This window comes from Physcomitrium patens, chromosome 2, assembly GCF_059467195.1.
Source record: "Physcomitrium patens ecotype Gransden chromosome 2, ASM5946719v1, whole genome shotgun sequence".
In the NCBI taxonomy this organism is placed as follows: domain Eukaryota; kingdom Viridiplantae; phylum Streptophyta; class Bryopsida; order Funariales; family Funariaceae; genus Physcomitrium; species Physcomitrium patens.
Genome location: NC_143411.1, coordinates 23,973,852 through 23,997,060, shown reverse-complemented (window position 1 = coordinate 23,997,060; position 23,209 = coordinate 23,973,852). Strand labels below are relative to the sequence as shown.

The following is a 23,209-nucleotide window of genomic DNA, read 5'->3' as shown; positions in this document are numbered from 1 at the left end:
TGCCTCATTTGAGTAAAAACTAGAATAAAATAGGGCCTTTGAGGAGTTGAAAGAGGCACTAATTATTGCTCTAATATTCCAACCATATGATCCCAACTTTCCATGTATACTTAACATTGATATTTTTGACTTTGTTATTAGAGCGATTCTTTAACAAGATTTTAATAAGGGCCTTCAACTTGTAATATATGAATTATGCAAGCTCAAAAAGGCAAAGCACAATTATCATGCAAGTAATTGAGAACAACTAGTGATTGTAGATTCCACAAAGGTATGGCGATATTATTTGTTGAAAAAGCTTGTGACTCTTTGGATTGATCTACTATACAATTTATATTTGAAAAATATGTTATCATAATATCATTGTTGAGAAGAGTAACTGTAGCTCTTTAACATTTAGCTTGAATACAAACAAAGATGATAATTCATCATGCCAAATATCTTATCATGCAGACTCAATTTAAAATCCAAATTAGATGATAAGATAGAAGTTACTACTATTAGTAGTGTCATTTCAAACTTAATAAAAAAAAAAGTAGAATAAAAAGAAGCTATATGTTATGAGGTTTATTTCAAGTTGATTATTGATTGATTGAAAGTAAGTGATGTATAATATTGAGATTATTATTTTAATGATGGCTTACTTTATTTCAAGAAGTAGATTTATATACCTAATGATGCTATATTTTGAATGCACATACTTCAAAAAAGACATGACATCCTAATATTTGGATACTTAAGGTATGAGAAGATTTTAGAACAAATCTCAAAGACATGATTTTGGACAAGTTTGGATTCTGATATTTGAACTTTTGTGTGTTCTTATGAATCATGTCGATATAATAAAATATACAATGTAGTATCTCTTAGGCTATTATAGCCAATTCTACTACCTATGGCACATTGGAATTAGGTGACTATAGATCTCATTACATATTTGCTACAAATACCTCACAATGATATTGTAGTTGTTGTCTTTGTGGACCAACTCTAAAAGAAACTTCACTTTGCTATAGTCTCTGATATTAATGATCCAACACTTACACAAATCTTTTTGATATTGTCTTTCATCACTACAGATTACTTCATGTCATTATTTGAAATTGAGACTTGTGCTTCTTAGGAAGTTTTTGACAAGCCTTATTCATCCTATTACGTACATGACTTGCCATGTCTATAGCCTTTTATCCTCAAATAAATTAACAAATGGAGTCTACAAATTAGACCCTAGAAGATATGCTATGGATATTTGTAGCAATTCACCATAATGTCTATGATGAATATTTGATGCCATTAAAATTTTCCTATAATAATAACACTCAAGCAAGTACCAATTATTCACCATTCTTCTTGAATACCAATCAGCATCCAATTATATCAGAAATTCTTCATTGTCCCATTGATACCAATAATTTAATAATCTAATAATAGAAGAGTTTATACAATGACTTACAATAAGCTTGCAAGAAGCACAATATTATTTTTTTATTACATAGAATTAATAGAAGCAATATGCAGATAACCACCACCAATAGAAGACTTTTTGAGAGGGTGACCAAGTATTACTCTCCAATGTCAACCTTTCACTTGTTACATCAACCCAAGTCCATAAACTAACACCTTAATGGCTTGGACCTTTCTACATTTCTGCAATAATTTTTGATGTTATATACCGCCTTGAGCTTCTACCATATATTTGAGTCCATCCAATCTTCTATGCTTTATAGCTCAAAGAATTTCACATTGAACTAAAGCACTTTTCGGACCGATACTAATCACCACCACCATCACCGGTTGCAATTGATGACCAATAAGAATATGAAGTAGATAGTATTTTGGAGCATTGCTACCTTTGCCTTAAAAATGGACATCTGCAATTTCAGTACAAAGTTCTCTAGAAAGGTTATCCCATCTACAATGCAACGTAGAAACCTGCATAGAACCTCATTCATTGTTAGGAAAATATTTAAAAATACTATCGTGAATAAAATGAGGATATTCTATATTAATAGAAGAGAATTAACTATAACATGGCATGTATAGGATATTGGAATTATTTGTACATAGAGATATGTGTGTGGAGTTGTTTTTGAGAAATTTTTAGAATTTAGTTTAGAATAGTGGTTTATGTAGGATCTACTATAGATCCTTTTAGAAAGGCTTAAGACAGTTATCAAGTGGAGTCTATTTCTAAAATTTTCTAAGAAAGTAGTTATTTTAGTAGAATCCACCATTAGGAACATTCTTAAAAATTCTAGGATATTTGAACAAAGTATAAATATGACTAACTAAAGCCATTTGGACATTTGGTCAAATATGGCTTCAAATTCTTTCTCTTAATAAAGCTTGGTTTTTTTATTCTATTCTATTTGATTTTGTTTGATTAAATTTGGTTTTATTTTCTTTTAGTGAGTCCTATCTTTCAAGTTCTATTCTATTTATTTACTTTCAATTTTATTCTATTGTACTTGGTCTTATATTATATTGAGATCTTTGTTATTATGGATTTTGTAAGGTTTTAAACCTTAAAGAATCCAATCTTGTTTCATTGAAGATCCATTCTATATTCTATACATTTTTTTTAAGCTATATAAGACAATGGATATATCAAGAAGAAAACAAATGCCACTTCTTTTTATAAAATTAAACAAAAAATAAGAGTTTAAGATTAAAAAAATCTTGAACTCAATATAATGCAAAAATAGGCTAGATTATCTTATACATTGGTGTAGATTTAGTATTAATAAATATATGTAGAAATTATATAAGAAACTTTCAAATATAACAAAAAAAGATGATGCTTTTTATCAATAAAATCTATTAAAACAAAGAATTTTTTATTCTTTGTTTTAAAAGAAAATAAGTTTAATAAAGATTATATTCTATAAAAAGAAGTAGTATTTATCTTCTATTATTATTTATAGATTTTATATATTTATAGCATTAAAAAGATAGAGGATCAATAATTAATAAAGTCAACTCAAGAAATATTGTTTGTTGAGTTACTAAACAGCAAATTGAATTTCTTACAACCTTCAAGATATTATAATAAACATAAAGGCTCTTAAGAAAAATAATTTTTTATTTGAATAAATAATGAGATTTAATACTTCTAGAATGACAACCTTAGAAGAGACTCTTAAGGTTTGATAATATTATTGATGGTATTCCAAATATTTTGAAAGAAGTTACCAAGCCTATAATTATAAATAAATCACAAAATAATCTTTTTATCTTATTATTGGATACTATCAATGGTTGAAAAGACCTATCAACTATCTTTAAAGCAAATAAAGATTAGAATAAGTGATAAATATAATTTTCCACATTATGAATTTCTTTAATATAGTAATTATTTCTCCTTGAAGAACTTATTTTTACAAAGCGAGATATCATTATAGACATCAATATTACCATTAGTAATTAGGAAGATAAAAGGAGTTAAATAGAAATAAATAAATTTGATAACATCTTATAAAAATATTTTTTAAGAGCTTTATAGAAGTGGATTTTTTTTACAAGTATTTTTAGGTGATTAATAGATTAAAAACTTAGCCAACAAGTTAATCACGTATTGTATATGTTGACCACTTTTTTTACAAGTTCATTACATGTTGTATATGTTGGCTACTTATGGTAAAGGTTGGCCATGTAGCACACTTGTAAAAAACTTATCTTGCAAGTTAGACACATGTCATGTAATCTATAAGATGTTGCCACATAATTCTTTAATTAAGTTGTAAATATAGTGGCAAAAATAAGGCCTTCCTACGTCTTATCAATGCCTTTTTCATGTTCTTATTTAAGCTCCAAAATTTCTAATATCTTTGTATTTAAGAATAGTCATTTTAATTTCTTTCTTATATCTATCTTTAATTTGTCTACTTTTTCATTTTGAGTGTCAGAAGAGTGTATTTCTTCTGTAGAATTTTATTATGATTCATGTCCATGATGCATAGAGTCTACTCAAGACTTGATGAAAAATAGTACTTTTAATTTTTTATCTCCAAAGTTTTATTTCTATTTATAGAAGATTTTCTACAATGAATCTATGATATTTATTGCTTAATTGCACTATTGTACATTAATTAGGGCCATGCTTCTTAATCCTAGTGTCTAATTCCTATAATTTTAGGATCAATTATACTTAAGAAATAAATTGAGAAATTACAACTTTTAAGTGTTTTGATTGATTGAAATCTAAAAGCCTCCTCGAATTGGCTTTATACTAAGAAAAATAAGTCCAAAAGCCCAAAGAGAAAAAAATAAGACAAAATGCAATTTTTTCTTACATAGTATGAATAATGTTGTCTCCCAAAATTTGTATTGGATTTACTTCAAAGAAGTGGTTTTTAGAAAAACACAAGAAGTTAGGTTGAAAATTGCCTAAAATAATGATTTAAAATAAGAAACCAAATATTTATACTTCTCAAAATTTTATGAATTAAAGTAAGGATTGACATATTTAGACTTGTAACAAAACAATGATTTGGTCCATTCAATTGCCTCTTCTTACTTTATATTATATCCAAAAACTTCCAAAAAAAAATTATTCACCAAACTAAACCAAGTAAACTTAACAAAAAAATCTAAACCAAAATCGTCCAAAATGAACTTTCAGATATAAAATGCTGGTGCCGGAATGAGAATGATCTGTGAAACATGCAGCAAGCGGAGGCCGCTGGTGTGATGGCCAAGTGACGCTTAGCAACGCGTTCACTGCGGGCTGGCGGTTGACATGGGTGACGGAAATCCCTCTTCGAAAGCTCTTCAATACATCGCCACCGTCGCCGCACGAACTCTGGCAAGTGGGTGTATGCTACCTAGCGCGTGGAAGCTAGGATGATTTGCGGTGTCAGCGCTTTAAAGAGGCGTGACAGATCTTGGATCGGAAGTTTCTGTTAGGCATTGAATTCTGCCGAGCTGCTTCTGCCTCTTCTGGGAAGTGGTGGTCACAGATCAGTGGTAATGAGCGCGCCCTTCTTAACGCCCAGGGTGAGCCTCGGGATGGCTTAGGGTGCGAGTCCACTCGAAGATTAAGTTTGTTTACAAAAATTCTAGACAATAGATCCTTTTCGAAACGCACAGAATTGTTTGATTGAGATCCACTTGGCTAGGCACCGAGTGAGATGATCCTCGAAAAACATAGAGTGCTGGTCAGTGACCTTTAAACTATCAGGCGATGATGGCAGACACCACCGTAAAGTATCTATCAAATAAATTCTTACTGAGGTAGGCGCATTGATCAATAAAGAGTCACCGAGACTTGCAGGATCTGGCGGAATCAGGAGCCTGAAACACGAGCTTGCGAATCCAGGAAGTTGACGCAGACAGTAATTCTAATGACAACCCATGTTGCTCCAATTCCACCTGATGGGCAGCCCTTCTGGAGCCACAGCAGCAACAGCAGAAGCATGGAACTTTCCACCTCGTTTCCACCCAGGTTCTATTGACGCAGCTGACTTCGGATCCGAAATCTATCGATCGCCAAGGATAAGCTGTGTTTTAAGTGCAGTTTCGTCCGATTCCAACCTTGACTCCGACCCTCATTGCGAAATCTGTGATTGAGCACGCATGGTGGGTAGCTACGTCTAGATTTGTGCTGCGGTAGGATTGGCGAAATACAGTGGTTCCAGTTCAGTCCAGGAGTTCGAGATTGATCTTGTCGTGGATGAGTCTGCGACGGTAGTGGGAAATGATGTTCGGCTTGCATGATGCCATATGGTTTGCAGTTGCTGTGTCGTTGCTAGCATCTCTTGCCCAAGCTGGAGATGGTAATGTCGTTGCTCTCGAAGCCCCAAGGATGGTGCGTTTGATGTGCAACCAAGCTCACGATCGCGACTCTTGTGTGGCGTCTCTTGCCGCGCATCCCCTCGCTGCCACGTCCGGGCCGCGCGACCTTGCTAGCATCGGCATCCAAACAGCATTGGGAGGAGTGGGGAGCTTCTATACGTACGCCACAAGTTTGCGGTCCGGAGCTAGTGGCAGAGGAAAAGAGTCTGCCCTCACTGCATGTGAGTTTGTCCTTCAGGACTCCCAAGATTATCTTAAACAAGCGCTCGCAAGGCTCGCCACTCTCAACCCGCTGAAGTTCAAGCAGCAAATAGAAGACACCTTGACGTGGATGAGTTCCGCATTGACGAACCACATCACTTGTTTGGATGGTTTTAGCGAGGTTGGCGGGGGGCTGAGAGATTCGATATTGACCAGATCTATGAGTGTCACGACATTGATTGCAAATTCCGTCTCGCTGGTTGGTTCCATCAGCAGCTTCGGAGTTGCGAGTTTGGATAATGTTGACAGTCACAATCGTCGTCTGCTTCAAAGTGAGCTCAGCGACAGTCTTGTCTACGAGCTTGGAAACGACGACTTCCCGAAGTGGATGCGTCCCGCAGATCGGAAACTAATGCAGGCGGGTGGTGATAGAACAAGATTGACGATCGTGAATGCCATTGTAGCCAAAGACGGCTCCGGAAAGTATAAGTCCATCCAAGCGGCCATTGGTGCGGCGCCGAAGAACAGCTCAAAGAAATGGGTCATCCACGTCAAGGCTGGTGTGTGGAGTGAGTATGTGGAGGTGCCGAAATCTGCGAAGAATATGGTTATTATGGGAGACGGTATTGGCGACACTATTGTAACGGGAAGCAGAAGCGTCGTGGGCTCCAATCTCACAACGTTCGCAACCGCCACCTTTTGTACGTCATGTAAACCATTTCATCTTCACTGATTCTTTATAGAGTGCAAGCTTTTCTGGGGTATCAACAGCCAGAAGTGAAGCGGCTGATTACAGTTATAATTTAAATCTTGTTTGAAATAGTTGCGCAGATGTAATAGCGCCAAATTTTCTGGGGCTAGATTTCACAGTTCGCAACACGGCTGGCCCCTGGAATCACCAAGCTGTAGCGCTCAAGGTCCAGGGTGACAAGACCGCTTTCTGGCGGTGTTCCTTCGAAGCGTACCAAGACACGATGTACGCTCACAGCAACCGGCAATTCTACAAAGACTGTACCATCTCCGGCAAGGTTGACTACATATTCGGCAATGCGGCTGCTGTGTTTCAAACCTGTACTTTGCTAGGCCGCGTGCCGATGCCCGGGCAACAGAACACCTTCACGGCGCAGGGTAGGACCACAAACTCTCAAAACACAGGATTCTCGTTTCACAAGTGTATCGTGGACGCGGCCCCGGAGCTCAAAAGCCTGAAGAACCAGGTCGTGAGTAGTTACTTTGGCCGACCGTGGAAGGAATTTTCCAGAACAGTATTTCTCACATGCTCAGTAGGGAGTGTAATCAGCGCTGAGGGATGGCTACCATGGGATGGCACCTTTGCGCTCAAGACTCTCGTCTATGGCGAATACAAGAATATTGGCGCTGGCTCGGATACGTCTCGTCGCGTGAAATGGTCGACTCAAATCCAAGACGTAAGAGTGGCGAATAAGTTTACTGTTAATTCTTTTATTACGGGTGAAACCTGGCTGCCACAGACTACCATAATTTACAACCCGCAGCTGTAGAAATCTATTGGATTGAACTCCTAATCAAGAACAACAATTTCTTAGTCATGTGGTACAAGAGTTGACAAGATGTTTAGATATTAAGCTTAAGACCATTATATTATATTAGTCTAGTAGTAATAGGTTAGTGAAAAAAATACCAAGGACCTGATTCTTTAAAAAAAAATTATCGATAAAATAAAAATTCCAATTAGTATTATTAATTTTAGTTCAAAAATTGATCAAACTAGTGGATTCAAAATACTACATTGAATTTTTTTTATAATACTACTTATGTAGATTATGATTTAAAATAGAATTGATTTTATTCATTGACTCTGATGTAATGTCTTTAAAATAAATTAGAAAACTTTGATAAGAATTAGATGAATCATGAAAATTTTAAAAATTGGTCTACTTGAATGAATAGGATAAATTACACACCTAAAATCACCAACTGTAATCTCATTGAAAAGGAGGTATAGTCAAGGGAGCCAGTAATTATTTAGAAAATGACGATAGTTTGTGAACAGTTTCTTCACCCGTTACAAATAGCTGCGATTTGCTTCTGCTGGAAAGTGTCAATTTATAATACATTTTTCCCTTAACTTTTACAATACGATTGAATATGAACAAATACAGGGAATAGTAACAACACCTCTGTACAGTGAAAGAATTTAATGTTTCCCTTTTTTTCACTGCTATCAATGAGAGAAAAAGATACACTCGCAGTTATAAGAAAGACAGAAGAACGGTTTCAATCATTGCACCATCTGCTTTTGCTGATCTTGTCGGTTGGTAATAAAGTTCACTGTGACCAATGAATAAACGGTACACGTAGCTATATAACATGCTGGCAATTCAACTGAGGACTATCTATCTGATTAAGAAACTGAACAAATTGCAGCTAATTGTCACTTCAACAACGCACAACATCATGCCTATTGTTTGTCTCACAAGTGTACCTGCATCGAGGCATTAAGTCAATTCCCTTCTGATCGAAGAACCGTTGAACTGACCAAGACTAAAGTTAACAATCTGCGCGTCTACACCAACTTCTCGCTGTGGCTCGAAAGGGTTCACCATGATGCTCCAGACAATTTAATTGAGAATTACACGAGAGCACAGATTATCAAGACAATAATTGAAGCTGACAGTGGGCTTGTAGTCAAACCTCCATTCTAGCTCTAGTGATCCTGAGTAAAAGTTAGCAGCTTGCAAACTGATATTTAGAAGCGATAATTAGTTGGGTCGTGGTAGACCTGAAACATGTTTGAGATCTGAAATATACTTCACACCTCCTGTACTTCAATACGATGATTATGTGACCGGGTTGAAATAGGAGAGAAACATAGGAGGATGCAGATGCACATGCATTTCTTGAGACTTTCCCGGGGCTGCCAAATGCGGAACTGGTTGCAGACACTTGTCAGTGAAAGGGATTTATTGCTTTGCCATAACTGAAGTCGCCGCAATCATCAGAATGAGATGTGTCCACGGGTTTTTCAACCTGTTCAAAAATATCCAAATGGCGAAGCCCATGGTGAAATAAGCATTCACTGCAAAGGTGAGGTTGCTACTGATTTTACAATTTCTGTACCGACAAAGTCATGCAAAATTTTCAATTTGGAATTGAAACAAAAACGGCTAGAATCATAAAACACGAAGAAGAAAGACTAAAGAAACCAGAACTGAATGCTAAAACACAATAATAGCCATGTCATGGAATAATGCGGGGTGCAAATTCACATACCACAGTTTCGCCATACCTCAAACGGCTTGCGTCCAGATCACAATATACTCCGTCATACACAAATCCAACAAGCTCTCCATTCTGAAATGCCATCCAACCGAGCTCATAGTCAAATTCATCTATGCACAAGTTGACGCCAAAAGAGTCTGAAGGTGATTCCTCTGAAGGCGTTGTCGAAGAAGAAGTAGAATCCTTCTGATAACTAAAAAGGTAATTTTGTCTGTCGAGCTTCTTTCCATCTTTGAGTGCTTGAACAAGATGAGGGAAACCCTGCGCGTCCACAAGCATGAACCTGTTCGCCACAAGGTATTCAGAATACTCTTCGTCGTCAAATTTATCCTCGGAGCTAGTCTTTTTTCCTAGACCCTTCGAATTTTCCTCCGGTTCGAGAATTTCTGTCACGAGGGTGTCACCTCTACAACAGCCCCAACGTCCCCAATCGTAACGATTGACGAAAACAATTTCACGATCTTGATGATCATTGGAGAGGGAGGCACCTACAACAGCCGCTCGAAGCAACAGATCTGCCCCATCCACATCGACGTTGTGGCACACGAACCCAATGGGCGGGGAGGATGCGACGCCGCCAAGATATGCTACCTCCACCTTCCACAGGCCTTTGCGAGCCGGCACTCTGTATCGAAAAGCCTGCTGCAAGATGGTGCTATGGCAATCTCCAGGTTTATTCTTCGTATATGGGCCAAGCTGGCTATCGAGATTCTTCTCAACGGATCCTTGCATGAGAGAGTGCAACTGGCCCCAGAGCATGACTCCGCTGGAACAAGTGAAGAATGCCGGCTTCTTCCAAGTGACAGCATCATTGATCTCGTGGAATAAACACGACCCTGCTGCTTCCGCTGCCGCCTTCAACCCTTCCAAATGCGCTTGTAACTACCAAAAAAATACAAAAACCCAAAACCCCCGCCGCACACACCACCCCCACGACACCCCATCACGATTCACTCTAGAAATGGTTCAATCAGAACAGAGATTTCACGAAATGTAAAATGCCGTGGAATAAGCGCAGTAGAGGTGTGAAGTGAGGAGGGGAAGTGACGACGTTACCTCGGGGTAAGCGTTCCCGCCCAACGATTCCGATACATCGTGGCTCATGGCGATGGGGGCTGATCCACGAGCGTGCTAAAAAACAGAGGTGATCACGAAGCCAGGACTGGTTTGTGATCTAGTCGTATGAGGAAGAGGAGGACGAAGAAGATTGGCGAGCTTGGAGGTGGCGAGGTGTTCGGATCTAGCTATCACTCCCTTCGCATTCAGCTCACACTGCGAGTGCTCTGTCCGCTTCGGACCCTCGCAGCCGCTTGTTCATCTTCTTCATCATCCGCACCATTGACATCGGCGGCGCCAACTGCTCGTTGTTACGACCCGAAATCGAACTTCCTTGTGCCCCAGTGGCCCACCACCTTCGATACTAAAGTGTTGTGTTTCACGTTGTTGATATGGCTAGAAAGATTGTATGATGTGTTAAAGGAAATCCCAACTACTTCAGAGATCTCTAGGTCAAGTCATAGTGGCAACTGTATAATGAAATATGCTTAATCTTGTTGAATTTAGTGTTACATCTAGAAAGGCAGCCCATCCATGTTCTTTGGGGTTGTGTTTGTTGCTCCTGAAGTACAGATCACAAATTGAAATATACGTACTAGAAAATTTCAAACTTGCATGATCTCTGTGATTGAATGAACATTGCTTTCACAGATGTATTCTCTTTGGTGCCCTATCTGGGGGTTCATTCTTGGTTGTTGTGTTCACGGAAGAAAATTCATAGCGGATGAAGTCCACTTTTTCTCTACAAATTGTGAGTGTTGAAATTGGTGAAATGCTTAGAAAATCTTTTCACTAAAAAAATGAAGTATTAAATAAAATAAAAATGTGGTTTACTATTTGTTTGAGGGGTGTATAAGAGGAATAGTGACAGCTTGGAATGAAAAGTAGGTAGAATGATCTAGGTGTAATTTATGCAACCTAAACCAAAAATTTGTGGATGGCCTCTTCCGCTAAAATCAATCACTGGGGAACTTGATCACGTGATGATCTGTACTGTGGGGGTTGTCCAATAATTGCACTTGGGTGCTATGCAATAATTAGGGTTTAATAGATCAAAATGTTTTTTTAATTTGCACTTCCAAGCAACATGCATCAAGTTTTTTTTTTTTTTTTTTTTTTTAATGTAATATTTTTATTCTCTTTTAGTTTGGATCAGTCTGGATTGGTGGATTATAAATTTGATTTTGAATGAGAACAAAGTTCAAACATAGTGTTGTTATGTAGAAGATTCAGAGTGCATTTTTTCATACATGAAAGGGTGTAGACTTTAATCTTTACCAAGTGCAAACCTTTAATTCCTATGAAGGCTCCAGTTGTTGTACAACTAGAAATTATAGATTTTGACCACAAATGTCTGTACAAGATTTATTTTATAGTTTCAAAATAAGATGGTATAATATTTTTTATCTAATTTTTTAAAAATAAAATTATATATATATATATATATATATAAGGGGTTGTTAAAGCCACTATTACTTGCCTACAATATACACATCCAACTACAAGGATGTTATCTATTTAAGGAGCCTATACTTATATCCACCAAAGTACCTCAATGGCATGATGTCAAAGGAATGGTAAGCATGAAGATAATGTACCATTATAAGGTTGTCAAAATTAACAAGGGATATAGTAAGGTAGAGGGTACTCAAAAATTGGAAAAAACACTTAAGAAATAGTCAAGAAGTAGCATAGTATATAACAGCATAGTGCATATACCATGGCAATGGAAGACCATATGGAAACAACTTTACAAGAGATGTTACAATGTTACAAGGAACTTAAGCAAGTAGTTTGGAATTCACAACCTGAGTTCCAGACCCCAAATACAACAACTAAGCAAAAAAAATGGAAGAAAGCTATAGCTAGATCCCATGAGAAAATCCACTTGAAATATCCATTTCAATCCAAGCAATGGTAGTCAACTTGAGATAACCTAACCTAAAGTAATTCAAATTTAATTATATAAGTGATTCCAATAAATACATCAAAGCATACTTTATTGTAGCAAAAATTAACAGGATCACATCATTGAAAATATGAAAACAAATATTTGGAACAATATTACAAGAGGTCGGCATTATATTATTTTTTATCTTTTATTTATAGGCATCCAATGTCTACTTTGAAAGAGTTTGAACCAAACTTTGTGAAACAATTTAGATGCATAAGAACCAATGACAATATCATCTTGGAATTGACAAAAATTAAGCAAGCTAGTCATAAGACAATTTGGCAACAATGACAATGATGGTGGGACATTCTCATTTTGGCATGATGCAATTTTTGGGTGACAAGGAGAACAATAGAAGATTGTATAGATCAATTCATGGATCTTGTAGATAAACTTGATGATATTTTTAGTGATTTCATCAAAACCTTGTGGTTCAAACATGATTTAATACCAAGCATCTAATAAGATATGATGTATATGCAATCCAATAGCATTGAAGAAATGCTTAAAGTAATCAATCTCATCTTGAACTCCTTAAATCACTGAGTGTGGAAATAACAACTCTCCACTATTTATAAGGTTGTCATAGTTCACAAAAAGTGAATTACCTAGACAAGTTTATTCAAATTCTAATTAAATCACCCTTTAATCTTATTAAAACACCCAAATCATTAAGCAAAACCTCTACCAATAACTCACCTCCAATGGCAAATTAATTACAAAATGCATGTCAAGCATTTCCCTCTCTTAATTCTTAATTTTTTTTTATTATTTTTATTTTATTTTATATGAATAAAATTTCGTCCATTTACAAAACTTCATCCATGCATAAATTATCATCCGTGAATCACTTCTCATCTTTGAATAATTTCTTAACTACTCAATTCATTCTTAATTAAACTTCATCTACACTTATTCATCCAAATCCTAATTTGTGCCTTAACCTAATTTACTCTCCCACTTGAGATTGTACAAAGAGGAGTTGTGGATGAACATAGGTCGTCGTCGTTGCCCAGCAAGCTCCATACCCTCTCGAGCAATTGTTACAGTAGATCGCCGCTCCAAGGTTGATGTTCCCGCTCAACTGGTTCGGCGCGCGCAACTTCGAAATGAGCAATCCAATTTTTTAAATCCTTCCTCTAACAGCCGCCTTGAGCCACCTCAAACACAAGAGCATGCTCACAGTGCCGCTGATCTACTACAACCGCAGCTCTTTCCTCTCGATCCGTTGAGCAGCAGGTTCACCAATTGCAGAGATCAAACCACCAGTAGCTCCGACAATGCGTAACTTTGTAAGGACAATCTTGGGCCGCTCCAATCAATCTTGGGCCAAGGAGATTGACTTGCATTACAGCACTACTCCTAAATTGTTGATCCAGCCGCACTCAGAGAATGATAATGGCAACGTTGCCTTGTTGCCAAACACCACTGGTCAACAAGGCGGAGAACAAAAATAACAAGAATTCGGTGCAGGTGATCTTTTATTGCACCTTGCTACACTAACCACGAGCTGAACACTGCCGACACCGCAAGAGGAATTTGACGTAAGAAACACCGGCAATGCTTCTGCACTCTACCAGAAAAAGAACGCCACCTAAGGAAACATATGAACCAGCTTGCTCCTTGAAACCCCAATACAGCAACGTCCACAGCCGCAAAGTCCAGGATTCGCTAACTCCAGTGACCAAGAGGGAATACAAAAGGGAAGTTGGAGGCACCGTTGCAATTCGCAACATTACTGCAACACCAAAATACACAACATCCTTGCCGCAGCACACCGCAACCTACGGAGCTTTGAAAAAAAACACAGCACATGAACGAGAAAACAGAGAAAAGGAGATCTGGACCGCATCGAAGCTCCAGTCGCCACGAGGTCGAACGTCGATGACGAGGGGATCAGCACCGCTGAAACCAACAGCCGCACACAGTGACTGCTGCCACCGCCACCAGATCAGCAACTTCGCGGCGCCAGGGAACCGCTCCACAAGAAAATTGAATTACGGAAATACCGTGACAATTGGAGCCTAAGAAAGAACCTACAAAAAATCAAAACAGGGAAGGATTCTACTCAAACAATGTCGTCGATCTTCTTGACCAATCGCAACTACCTTCACCGGAGGCATTACCACCCAACGTATAGATGTCACCACATGCGGCTGCTCGACAACTGGAACGGGAACGTGAAGACTGGGTGAGCCTCGGATGTACCACACCGCAACCAGCTCAATGCGATGCTAGTCGCATTCAACACTCAGCCGCAACGCACAACCACCACAGCAAAACACCTGGACGGCCAACTTTTGTCGCATCCCCAAAGAGAAGGAAAAAAATCCAAAAAAATAACGTAAACCCAATTGATGTAGCTTCCCTGTACACAGTCATGAGGACGTCGACGACGACTATGACGAAAATCAAATCTCGAGAATGGGAACCACCAACGAAGGGGGTGATGACAAAACAAACTGGAGCACGCCACTCGTTGTAGAACTTCTAAAGCAATTGCAAAATCACGAGCCACTCCACACTATCGACAGCAACCATCGCCTTCAACGACGTCACCCTAGAATACAACCACGCACGCAAGAGCAGAAGAGATATTTATGATCGCACCGAGGATCCAGTAGTGAGAGCTTCTTCCCCGCACGAGAATCGACGTAGGCAAAAAATCCCAGCACTCCGGCTAGCGCCTAAGAGCATCCCAAGAGCTCCACGGCGCCGGAGGAGACCACTGCAGCCCAGCCGCAGCATGCAGGAAGCAGACGCCAGCTCCGGAAGGAAAACGACAGGGCCAAGGGAACGGCAATAACATAACCAAGAAAAAAGCTTCAAGCGGTTCAAGCCGTGACACTACTAAAAGAAACGGAGTTGCAACCTAGACACAACGCAACAACCTCCGCCGCACACACACAAAAAAAAATCCAAGGAGAATTCTGTGGCGATCGTAGCCAGAATTCTCTCTACCGAAAATAAACAAAAAACCCAAAAGAAAAACAAAAAATACAGAGAGGGGGTCCAAGGCGGCCCGGTCCCCTATCGACGGGGAGGCTGCCGCCATTTTTGGGCAACCTCTCGCCCTCCTCATTAACTTCTCATTTTTTTTTATCTCTTCTCTTTTTCTTTTCTGCTTCCTCCTTTTGTCCTTTTGCTTTTTCTAGTTCCTTCTTCTTCCTTTTCAATTTCTTTTTTTTCTTTTTTTTCTTTTTTTAGGATTGATTTGGATCAAAGATTCTTCTTAGATTCTACTCTAATTAAACAAGTCATAATAGTAAAACTACTATTAAATATCAGAATTTATATTAGCTAGTTTAAGGAGAAAATATTTGTTGTAAATTTCTTCTCAAAAATTCTACCAAAGCCCCTTCTTACAATTGTCATGCTAATTTTTTGCTATTTATCTCCAAACTTCTACACTAACTTACTAAAATAGTGACTTTAAACATTGTATGTGCATTTTTTGTACTAAAACATATCAATGAGTCAATTCCATGACTCACATACAACCATAGAATTGGAGGAGGAAATTGAATGCAATACATTCCATCTATAATATAACAAAATATGAGTTGATCCTTATAATCATGCCCATATTTTGAATGTAGAAGAAATCACCAAATCAGTGATTGTGCTCATGCACATCAATAATGGGCAAAATATCATAATCAACAAAACCTATGTTATAAAGAAATAATGATCACAAATATTAAAGAACCACATTTATTGACATCATCAATGATAGAGGCCAAGTATGCTATGAAAAGTACCCAATGTTGTGAATAACTTAATCATTAGGTGAAACAAGAAAGAAATGATTTTATTATAGAGAAGCTTAAATTAAAATATTTTAGCAAATTATCTTAGAAATATAATTAATAGACAAAGAGATAATAAAAATTAATAAGTGCTAATATTACTTTCTTATAAAAGAGACTTCTACTTACTTTATAGGAGTATAAATGAAACAAATAAAAGTAAATGAAATAAATAATTAATATGGACATGTTTAAAAGAGATTTAAGAATAGTTTTTAATAATTATTATTTCAAAATACCAAAAATTGATACTAAAAAAGGACCAGATGTGAATCTAAGTCAAAATCAGATTTTGAAGCATGAAATTGTGTACCTATAGCAATTCCAAGGTTTTTTTGGTTGATTAAAGAGTGGGATTTGGGAGAAAACTTTTAATAGGATTTTTGAAAGTTAATTCATGTAATTTGAAGGCATATTGAGGTTTTGAGTACTTTTCAAAAAGAAAGATATATCCAATGGGTTTGGATTTTGAAATACAAAGAAGTTCAAAATTTTGAGGATATTATGAGTGTCATAGTATATTTATAAATGAAATTATTTTAGTCTATAATTGAGTTTGTCTTAAATTTGTTTGAAAATTTTGATATTAATCAAACAATAAGGTTATGGTCTTAGACAATTAAAATTTAGAATCAATGAAGGTTTTTAAAATCTCACAACATCCGCCAATTTGATTAAAGCAAAAATTGGTGAAAGAAATTTAGACTTAGAAATCTATACACCAGCCAATTTTTGAATTAATTTAATAATTTAATAAGGAGAAATTACTATTAGAAGATCAATATTCAAATTAGAGAAGAGAAGCGACTAACATCCAAGAAGTTTTAGGAGCATTTTTTTCAATTGATGAGTTTGATTCTCTTCAAATTTTGTGTGTTTTTTACTTGATTGTGGATTGAAATATAAATGAAAGCTTAGTTAAGATTGACTACTTTATTAATATTTATTAAAATTTTAAAATAGCTTTAGAAAGTGATTAAGATTTATTTAGAATTTTCTTTGGATTATTTAGAATTTAGGATTTTATTAGGATTTCATTAGAGTTTGATTTAGAATTTAGAATTTAGTAGAATTGGTTTAGAATTTTATTATGATTTGGCAAGGATTTAGAATTTGTTTCAAATTTGGTTAGGATTTTATTAGAATTTTATTAGGATTTAATTAATCTTTTGGTTAGAATTGATTTAGGATTTTATTAAGTTTTATTGAAGATTACATAAAACTTTGATTAAGAATCATTTAAGATTTTTATTTTTAATATTTAAAAAAGATTTTATATTGATATTTCTTTAGGATTTTTTATTATATACATTTCATTAAGGTTAGTTTATAATTTCTTTATGTTTTATTTGAAATTTCTTTAAGACTTCTCTTGACATTTCATTGAAAGATTGATTAGCATTGTTATAATTTAATTGGAATTTGTTTAGGATTCTATTAGAATTATTAAGATCTTGTTGTTATAATTTTTATTTTATCTTCTTCAGACAAGAGCCCAATATATTCTCAAGCAAATTTCATAAAATATGACATTAAGCTAACTAATGCCAACCTGAAGTACCTACAAAAGAAAAACAAGAATCTTACTTCTTTTATGATATAAAGCATTGGAAGTTGCTTGAAAAGATTTGCAAACAAATACTACATGATCTATGCACAAACAAGGTCACAAAATCAATTAATACCAATGTCAAAGAAATTGCAATATAGAATATATGTAACAATATTGCAGTTATAATTTTTTTTGCTTAGTTATTCAAAGTGAATCTTGAAATATTAACATATGTAAAACATAAGACATGGCCCAAACCATCACCACAAGTGGTTGCAAACTTAAATGCCATAGCTATAGATCTAAATGTTGTAATTATTGAGATTCATATTCAAAAGCATCAACTAATTAATATATTGGTGGATAAGAGATTGGTATTAATGTCATAGAAAATTATATTTGTAAGTTCTTTAAACTTTTTAAATCCAAGGTTGTATCATTTTTACTCTATATGAAAAATAATGCTTAGATCAAGCTCCTCAGAATATTATAAAATATAATTATATCCACCTAAGATATCTATATATCAGTTATTTTTATTAATAATTGAGATTTCTATTAAAAGTCACTTCTTGGACATCATAAGAAGGCTATGGTTATAAGATATGAATGCATTTCAAAATTGATTTAGCAAAAACATCACCATTCATTGCCAATATCTATACATGCACATTTGTGTCAATAATTGCATCATTTAAGAAAAAATCTCAATGACTCAATAAATCATGGATAATAATTGGACTTCCAAATTAAATCTAGATTAAAAAGAGCTTATGTATGCACTCGAATCTTACTTGATTTTTGTCAAGAAAGTAAATCTTATAGTCATAACAAACCACAAACAATTTGATATATCTCCAAATTTTAATTTTGAATTCCAAGTTTAGTTTGTCATTAATAAAAAAATTAACATATAATAAACTAGAAGGACAAACAATTACAAGGTGGATACATAGTTTAAAAAAAAAACAAAACTTATTAATCTTGAGACACCCTCAAAACTTAAACATATCAAAATAAACATTAATGTATCTAGTGACATAAAAACCATTGCAATTATATTATTTTGTAAATATCAAAACATATTTGCTTAATTAGAAGAAGATTTAAGAAAAATACTTGTAAAAATAAGAGATCATTTGATTGATCTTGTTCCAAATACCACTCCAATTTATAGATGCAATATCAAATAAACTCCAACTACATTCAAACTATGAAGCAAGACCTAGACAAACTTGTACAAGCCAAATTTATTTTGCTTGTGGATTTTGCTCCATGGTTGTCATCCATGGTAATCATCTCAAAAAAATCATGAGCTTTAAAAATTTGTATAGATATCTATTGATTAAACATTGCTACAAAAAAAGATCATTATCACTTTTGTATAAGAAATAATTTATTGACGAGGTAGTAGCCACAAGATATATTGCTTTATAAATTATTTCTCAGAATACTACTAAGTGGCTATGGCTATAGAGAACAAAAATAAAATAGTATTTTTTACAAATAAGGACGATTTTAATTCAAATAAATTTCGTTTGGTAAAAAAAATATACCAATTACATTCCAATGCATGATGGAATTTGTATTTAAATCATATTTCTAAAAATTCTTTCAAATATACTTTGATGATAGAATGATCTATGGATCTAAGGAAAAACACATTCAACATATACAACAAATCTTTGAATCTTGTCAAAAATATGACATCAACCTCAATACAAATAAATATATATTTGTATTCTCTTTTGGGCTTATAGTTGGATGTATTATTTTTTATTTGGAAAAATTTCCAAATCTTGAAAAAATCAAATAAATACAAAATATGCTTACACCTTGCAATCAAAAAACCATATAAAGAATTTATAAGATTACTTAATTTAACAAATATTTATAAAAAATCTAACATACTTAATCTTGCATGTATCCAAAATTAATAAATCTGAATATAAATACAAGCTACATTGACTTATGGCAGCTGCCAAAGCTTTTGAGGAAGTCAAATATATATACACCAACCATCCAATATTGCTAGTACTAATTGGCAACTTCAATTTTGAATATACATTGACACATCTAATGTTGTTATAGGAATAATGCTTGTAAAAAACTATACAAAAAAAATAGATGAATATGTATTTCATGTAAGTTGAAGGTTAAACACAAAAAAATAAAATTATTTGACCATGAAACATGAGGCTTTGGCAATGGTCTATGTCGTAAAAAAAATATAAGTACTATTTGCTTGGAAATAGATTTTAATTTATCATTAATTATCACATATTATTCCACCTAATGAATCAACTTATAATTACTTTATGCATAGTTCAATAGATAATGTTGTTTATGGAATATAATTTCAAAGTTGTTCACATCTCCAAGAAATAAAACATAAGTATCAAATATCTCTCAAGAGCTCTCTATACAACACCAGATTTGAGTATCAATGAGTTGTTTTCAAATCCATAATTATGTAATATTATTGTGGATGTAACCTTATTCACAAAAAAATGAATGCATAATATAATCGCATATCTAACTTTCAGACATACCTCATCTATATTTACAAGATTTTATTAATTCAATTTTTCATACCAAGTATTATTATATACTTATATTTATGATAAATTATATAAACTTGAGATGGATTATATTATCCAATTATACGTCTCAACAACACAATAATATAAATTGATACAAGCATTACATAACAGTTCTATAGAATAACAATAGACAATGCATACCACTATTAAAAAAAACTTCTTGCTGTAAAATATTGGTGGTATAAGCTTCATAAAGATGTCTACAAATATGTTTTTTTATACTATTTGTATCAAATTTCCAAATAAATATTTGTACAAAAAAAAGAAAATTCTATTATAATTCATACTTCTACTTATGCTATTTATGCATTAAAGAATTGACTTTATTGAATTCATAAAACTTCTTATAAAAAAAATAAATAAATATATACTTGCAGCCATAGATTATATCACAAAATAATATGAAGCACGTGCATTAAAAACTAATAGCACCCCAATCATTGCTAAATTCTTTTATGGAAATATCATAACCTGATTTAAATGTCCAATTGATGAAATAATTCTACTAATTAAGGTCTATTGATGGCACTCACAATTGATCAATTAGGATAATTAAGATTCACGTTTTGCTATAATAAATAAAAATAAATTTTGTCAATACAAACTTGTAAGCTTAATCCTACATGCCTATATGCTATTCTTTTAAAAGACATTGAATAAATCTTTGAAAGCAATGAAAAGTCAAAATCATCATATGATCACAATTTTGAGTTGTATATAGTACATCTCTTTGAGATTGTAGTTGCCACATCACTACTTTATTATTTAAAGATAATAGTATTATAAAGTAGTTTATTTATTGACAATAAAATTATTGGCTAATATGACAACATTGAAAAATATTCATATTAATATGGTTTTTTATACAAATACTTTGTAGCAATAATTTATCTTATAATATATTTATCTTACCATCTCGTGCCTACAACTTCTATTCTTTCTACTTTTTTTATTTTCTATCATTTTTTTAGTATTTCTTTCTTTCTTTCCTATGGCATTCCATTCATATGTGTAATTTTCTATTATTCTCAAGATTCAGGCATAAATTAATATGCATAATAATAAGTAAGTTGATAGTATAATATTAGATAGTTTCTATTATCTGCTCTTGATGGTAGTAATTAAGAAGTGGTATCAAGAATTTATCCAAAGCATAGCATGGTGCAAATCTTTAGACAACCAATATCTGGGCATAAATGACCAAGTATCGACATTATGTCACTAAGTTTGGATGTATACCTCCTTGAAAATTAATCAAAGACATTCAAACAAAGATAAAAGAGGATGACAAGGATAAATCCTTATAATAATAATACAATGAAGAATCCAAATATAAATTTTTTTATATTGACATTGATGTTCATATCATTGCAATGGACTTATAATACCATAGTTAAAGAGAAACAGCTCAAGAAGTAGTAATCTAAGAAACTCAATTGTAATACAAAATCTTAAGCCTCACATTAAGCGAGTTGATGGGAATAGCCAATAAAAAAAACTAAAAGGTCACAATACTATGAAGACCATATCTACAATACTACAAGTTCAACACAATATTACATTTGTAGATTAAGAAATTAGTCCAAGACATAGCCTAGCTGCATAACCTCATATCCATATCTACAAGCTTCAAAGATATAAAGAATACACCATACAAGATAAAAAGCTTGAAATTTTAGTTTAAGAAAAAAAATTATTTGATTTTTCAATAATAAGATAAACTTATGGCATTTAAGTATAATGATATTACTGCAAAAGGTGAGTTATAAGAATTACAAGACAAAATTCACATGACATGATAAAAATAAGATACTTTCAAAGCCATGTATGAATCATCAAATTGACTCAGTAATTCTTTTAGGAAAAAAAGATGCATTTATAGTACTTAAAATCATAATATATAGCAAGTAATTTAGAAATCTTTAGACAAATAAAAAATTAGATTGTTAGTTATAGAAATGCAATCTTAATAAATCTTAGAGATAATTATCTTAATTGGTTTAGTATTAAAATATTAATTGGTTAGTATTAATTTTAAACCAATATTTTAGTATTAAAATGTTAAACCAATTAATTAATATTTAATAGCCATGTATGAATAAGTAAAATATTAATTAATACTAAAATATTGATTTAATATTAAAATATTGGTTTAAAATATTAATTGGTTTAGTAGTAAAATATTAATTTATTAAGGTAATAAAATATAGATTTAAATTTATTTTAATATTATAAAAATATTATAATAATTTTAAAATTTTATTTGGAATTATTTAGGAATTTTTAGAGTAATTTTCAAGACTTTGGTAAAAATAAATTTTACCACTTTGGGAGCTATTATGAAGAAATGGAGCAAGATATAAAGGCCACACAAGGTTTTCAGGCTAATTTGGTATTTTTAAATACCATGATGAAGTCAAAAAATACAAAAATATTAGTTTTATTAGTAGAAAATAGGATGACTAGTAGCTAGTATAGTCCTTGTAAGAAAGGAGGTTTACAAGTCCCATATGGATTGTAGCACCTTGAAGGTAGTTAGAAAGATAAGACTAAGGCCTTGTGGCCTCTTTTAGACATCTGTATATATTACTTGTGAGCCTTGGTGAGGCTCGAATTCTTGATCTCTTAAGTAAATTATCTTTGAGGTAAAAATTATTTATTTAATATTTTATTTATTTACTTATTATTTTTAAACCTTTATAAATTATTCTTAGTAATTCGGATTTATATGAATCATATACCATTAGAAAGATAAAAAGATTACATATCTAAAAATATATTTTTTACTTTTTTTACTTTTTATTAAGTAAAAAATTAATAAATAGATTGTGACTAGTTTTGTAGTATATAATTACTTAATTGTACTTGTTCTACTTGTTTTGTGTTGTGCTTCTTTTATTCTTATTCTTGCTACTTCCACTCCACACTACCAATTGTAAGTAATTTTTAGTTGACACCATCTTATAATTTGGGTTGAAGG

At 33.6% G+C, this 23,209-nt stretch overlaps 2 protein-coding genes and 1 long non-coding RNA gene across 6 annotated transcripts; 1 reads left to right on the top strand and 2 right to left on the bottom strand.

The window, feature by feature from the left end:
- The first annotated feature begins 5,448 nt into the window (after positions 1–5,448).
- On the top strand, positions 5,449–7,864 carry LOC112278953 (pectinesterase/pectinesterase inhibitor 3). The gene is made up of 2 exons (XM_024512896.3): positions 5,449–6,695; positions 6,826–7,864. Exons 1-2 carry the CDS (start codon positions 5,696–5,698, stop codon positions 7,512–7,514), a joined length of 1,689 nt encoding a protein of 562 aa, XP_024368664.1. The 5' UTR covers positions 5,449–5,695; the 3' UTR covers positions 7,515–7,864.
- A 379-nt stretch (positions 7,865–8,243) lies between these two features.
- Positions 8,244–10,601, bottom strand: LOC112294908 (uncharacterized). 4 transcript variants are annotated; one of them, XR_002973485.3, is made up of 4 exons: positions 10,312–10,520; positions 9,247–10,137; positions 8,756–9,003; positions 8,244–8,458 (listed from the first exon to the last, which is right to left on the bottom strand). XR_002973485.3 is itself a non-coding variant. In XM_024545913.3 (3 exons), the coding sequence occupies exons 1-3, from the start codon at positions 10,357–10,359 to the stop codon at positions 8,937–8,939; spliced, it is 990 nt and encodes a 329-aa protein (XP_024401681.1). In that variant the 5' UTR covers positions 10,360–10,601; the 3' UTR covers positions 8,244–8,936. The 4 variants fall into 4 exon arrangements, 2 of the variants coding, with proteins under 2 accessions (XP_024401681.1, XP_024401677.1); XR_016501851.1 differs by having other exon boundaries at positions 9,263–10,137; positions 10,312–10,499; XM_024545913.3 differs by having other exon boundaries at positions 8,244–9,003; positions 9,263–10,137; positions 10,312–10,601.
- Positions 10,602–13,012: 2,411 nt separating this feature from the next.
- Positions 13,013–15,013, bottom strand: LOC149989804 (uncharacterized). Its single transcript, XR_016501850.1, has 2 exons — positions 14,876–15,013; positions 13,013–14,562 (listed from the first exon to the last, which is right to left on the bottom strand). It is a non-coding gene; the product is annotated as an uncharacterized LOC149989804 (long non-coding RNA).
- Positions 15,014–23,209: the final 8,196 nt, after the last annotated feature.

Coding starts and splice junctions, on each gene's coding strand:
- LOC112278953 (XM_024512896.3), top strand. CDS start 5,696: ATGATGTTCGGCTTGCATGATGCCATATGGTTTGCAGTTGCTGTGTCG. Junction 6,696..6,825: donor GTTCGCAACCGCCACCTTTT/GTACGTCATGTA, acceptor ATAGTTGCGCAG/ATGTAATAGCGCCAAATTTT.
- LOC112294908 (XM_024545909.3), bottom strand. CDS start 10,359: ATGAGCCACGATGTATCGGAATCGTTGGGCGGGAACGCTTACCCCGAG. Junction 10,138..10,311: donor GCGGGAACGCTTACCCCGAG/GTAACGTCGTCA, acceptor TTTTTTTGGTAG/TTACAAGCGCATTTGGAAGG. Junction 9,004..9,246: donor TGAGGTATGGCGAAACTGTG/GTATGTGAATTT, acceptor ATTTTTGAACAG/GTTGAAAAACCCGTGGACAC.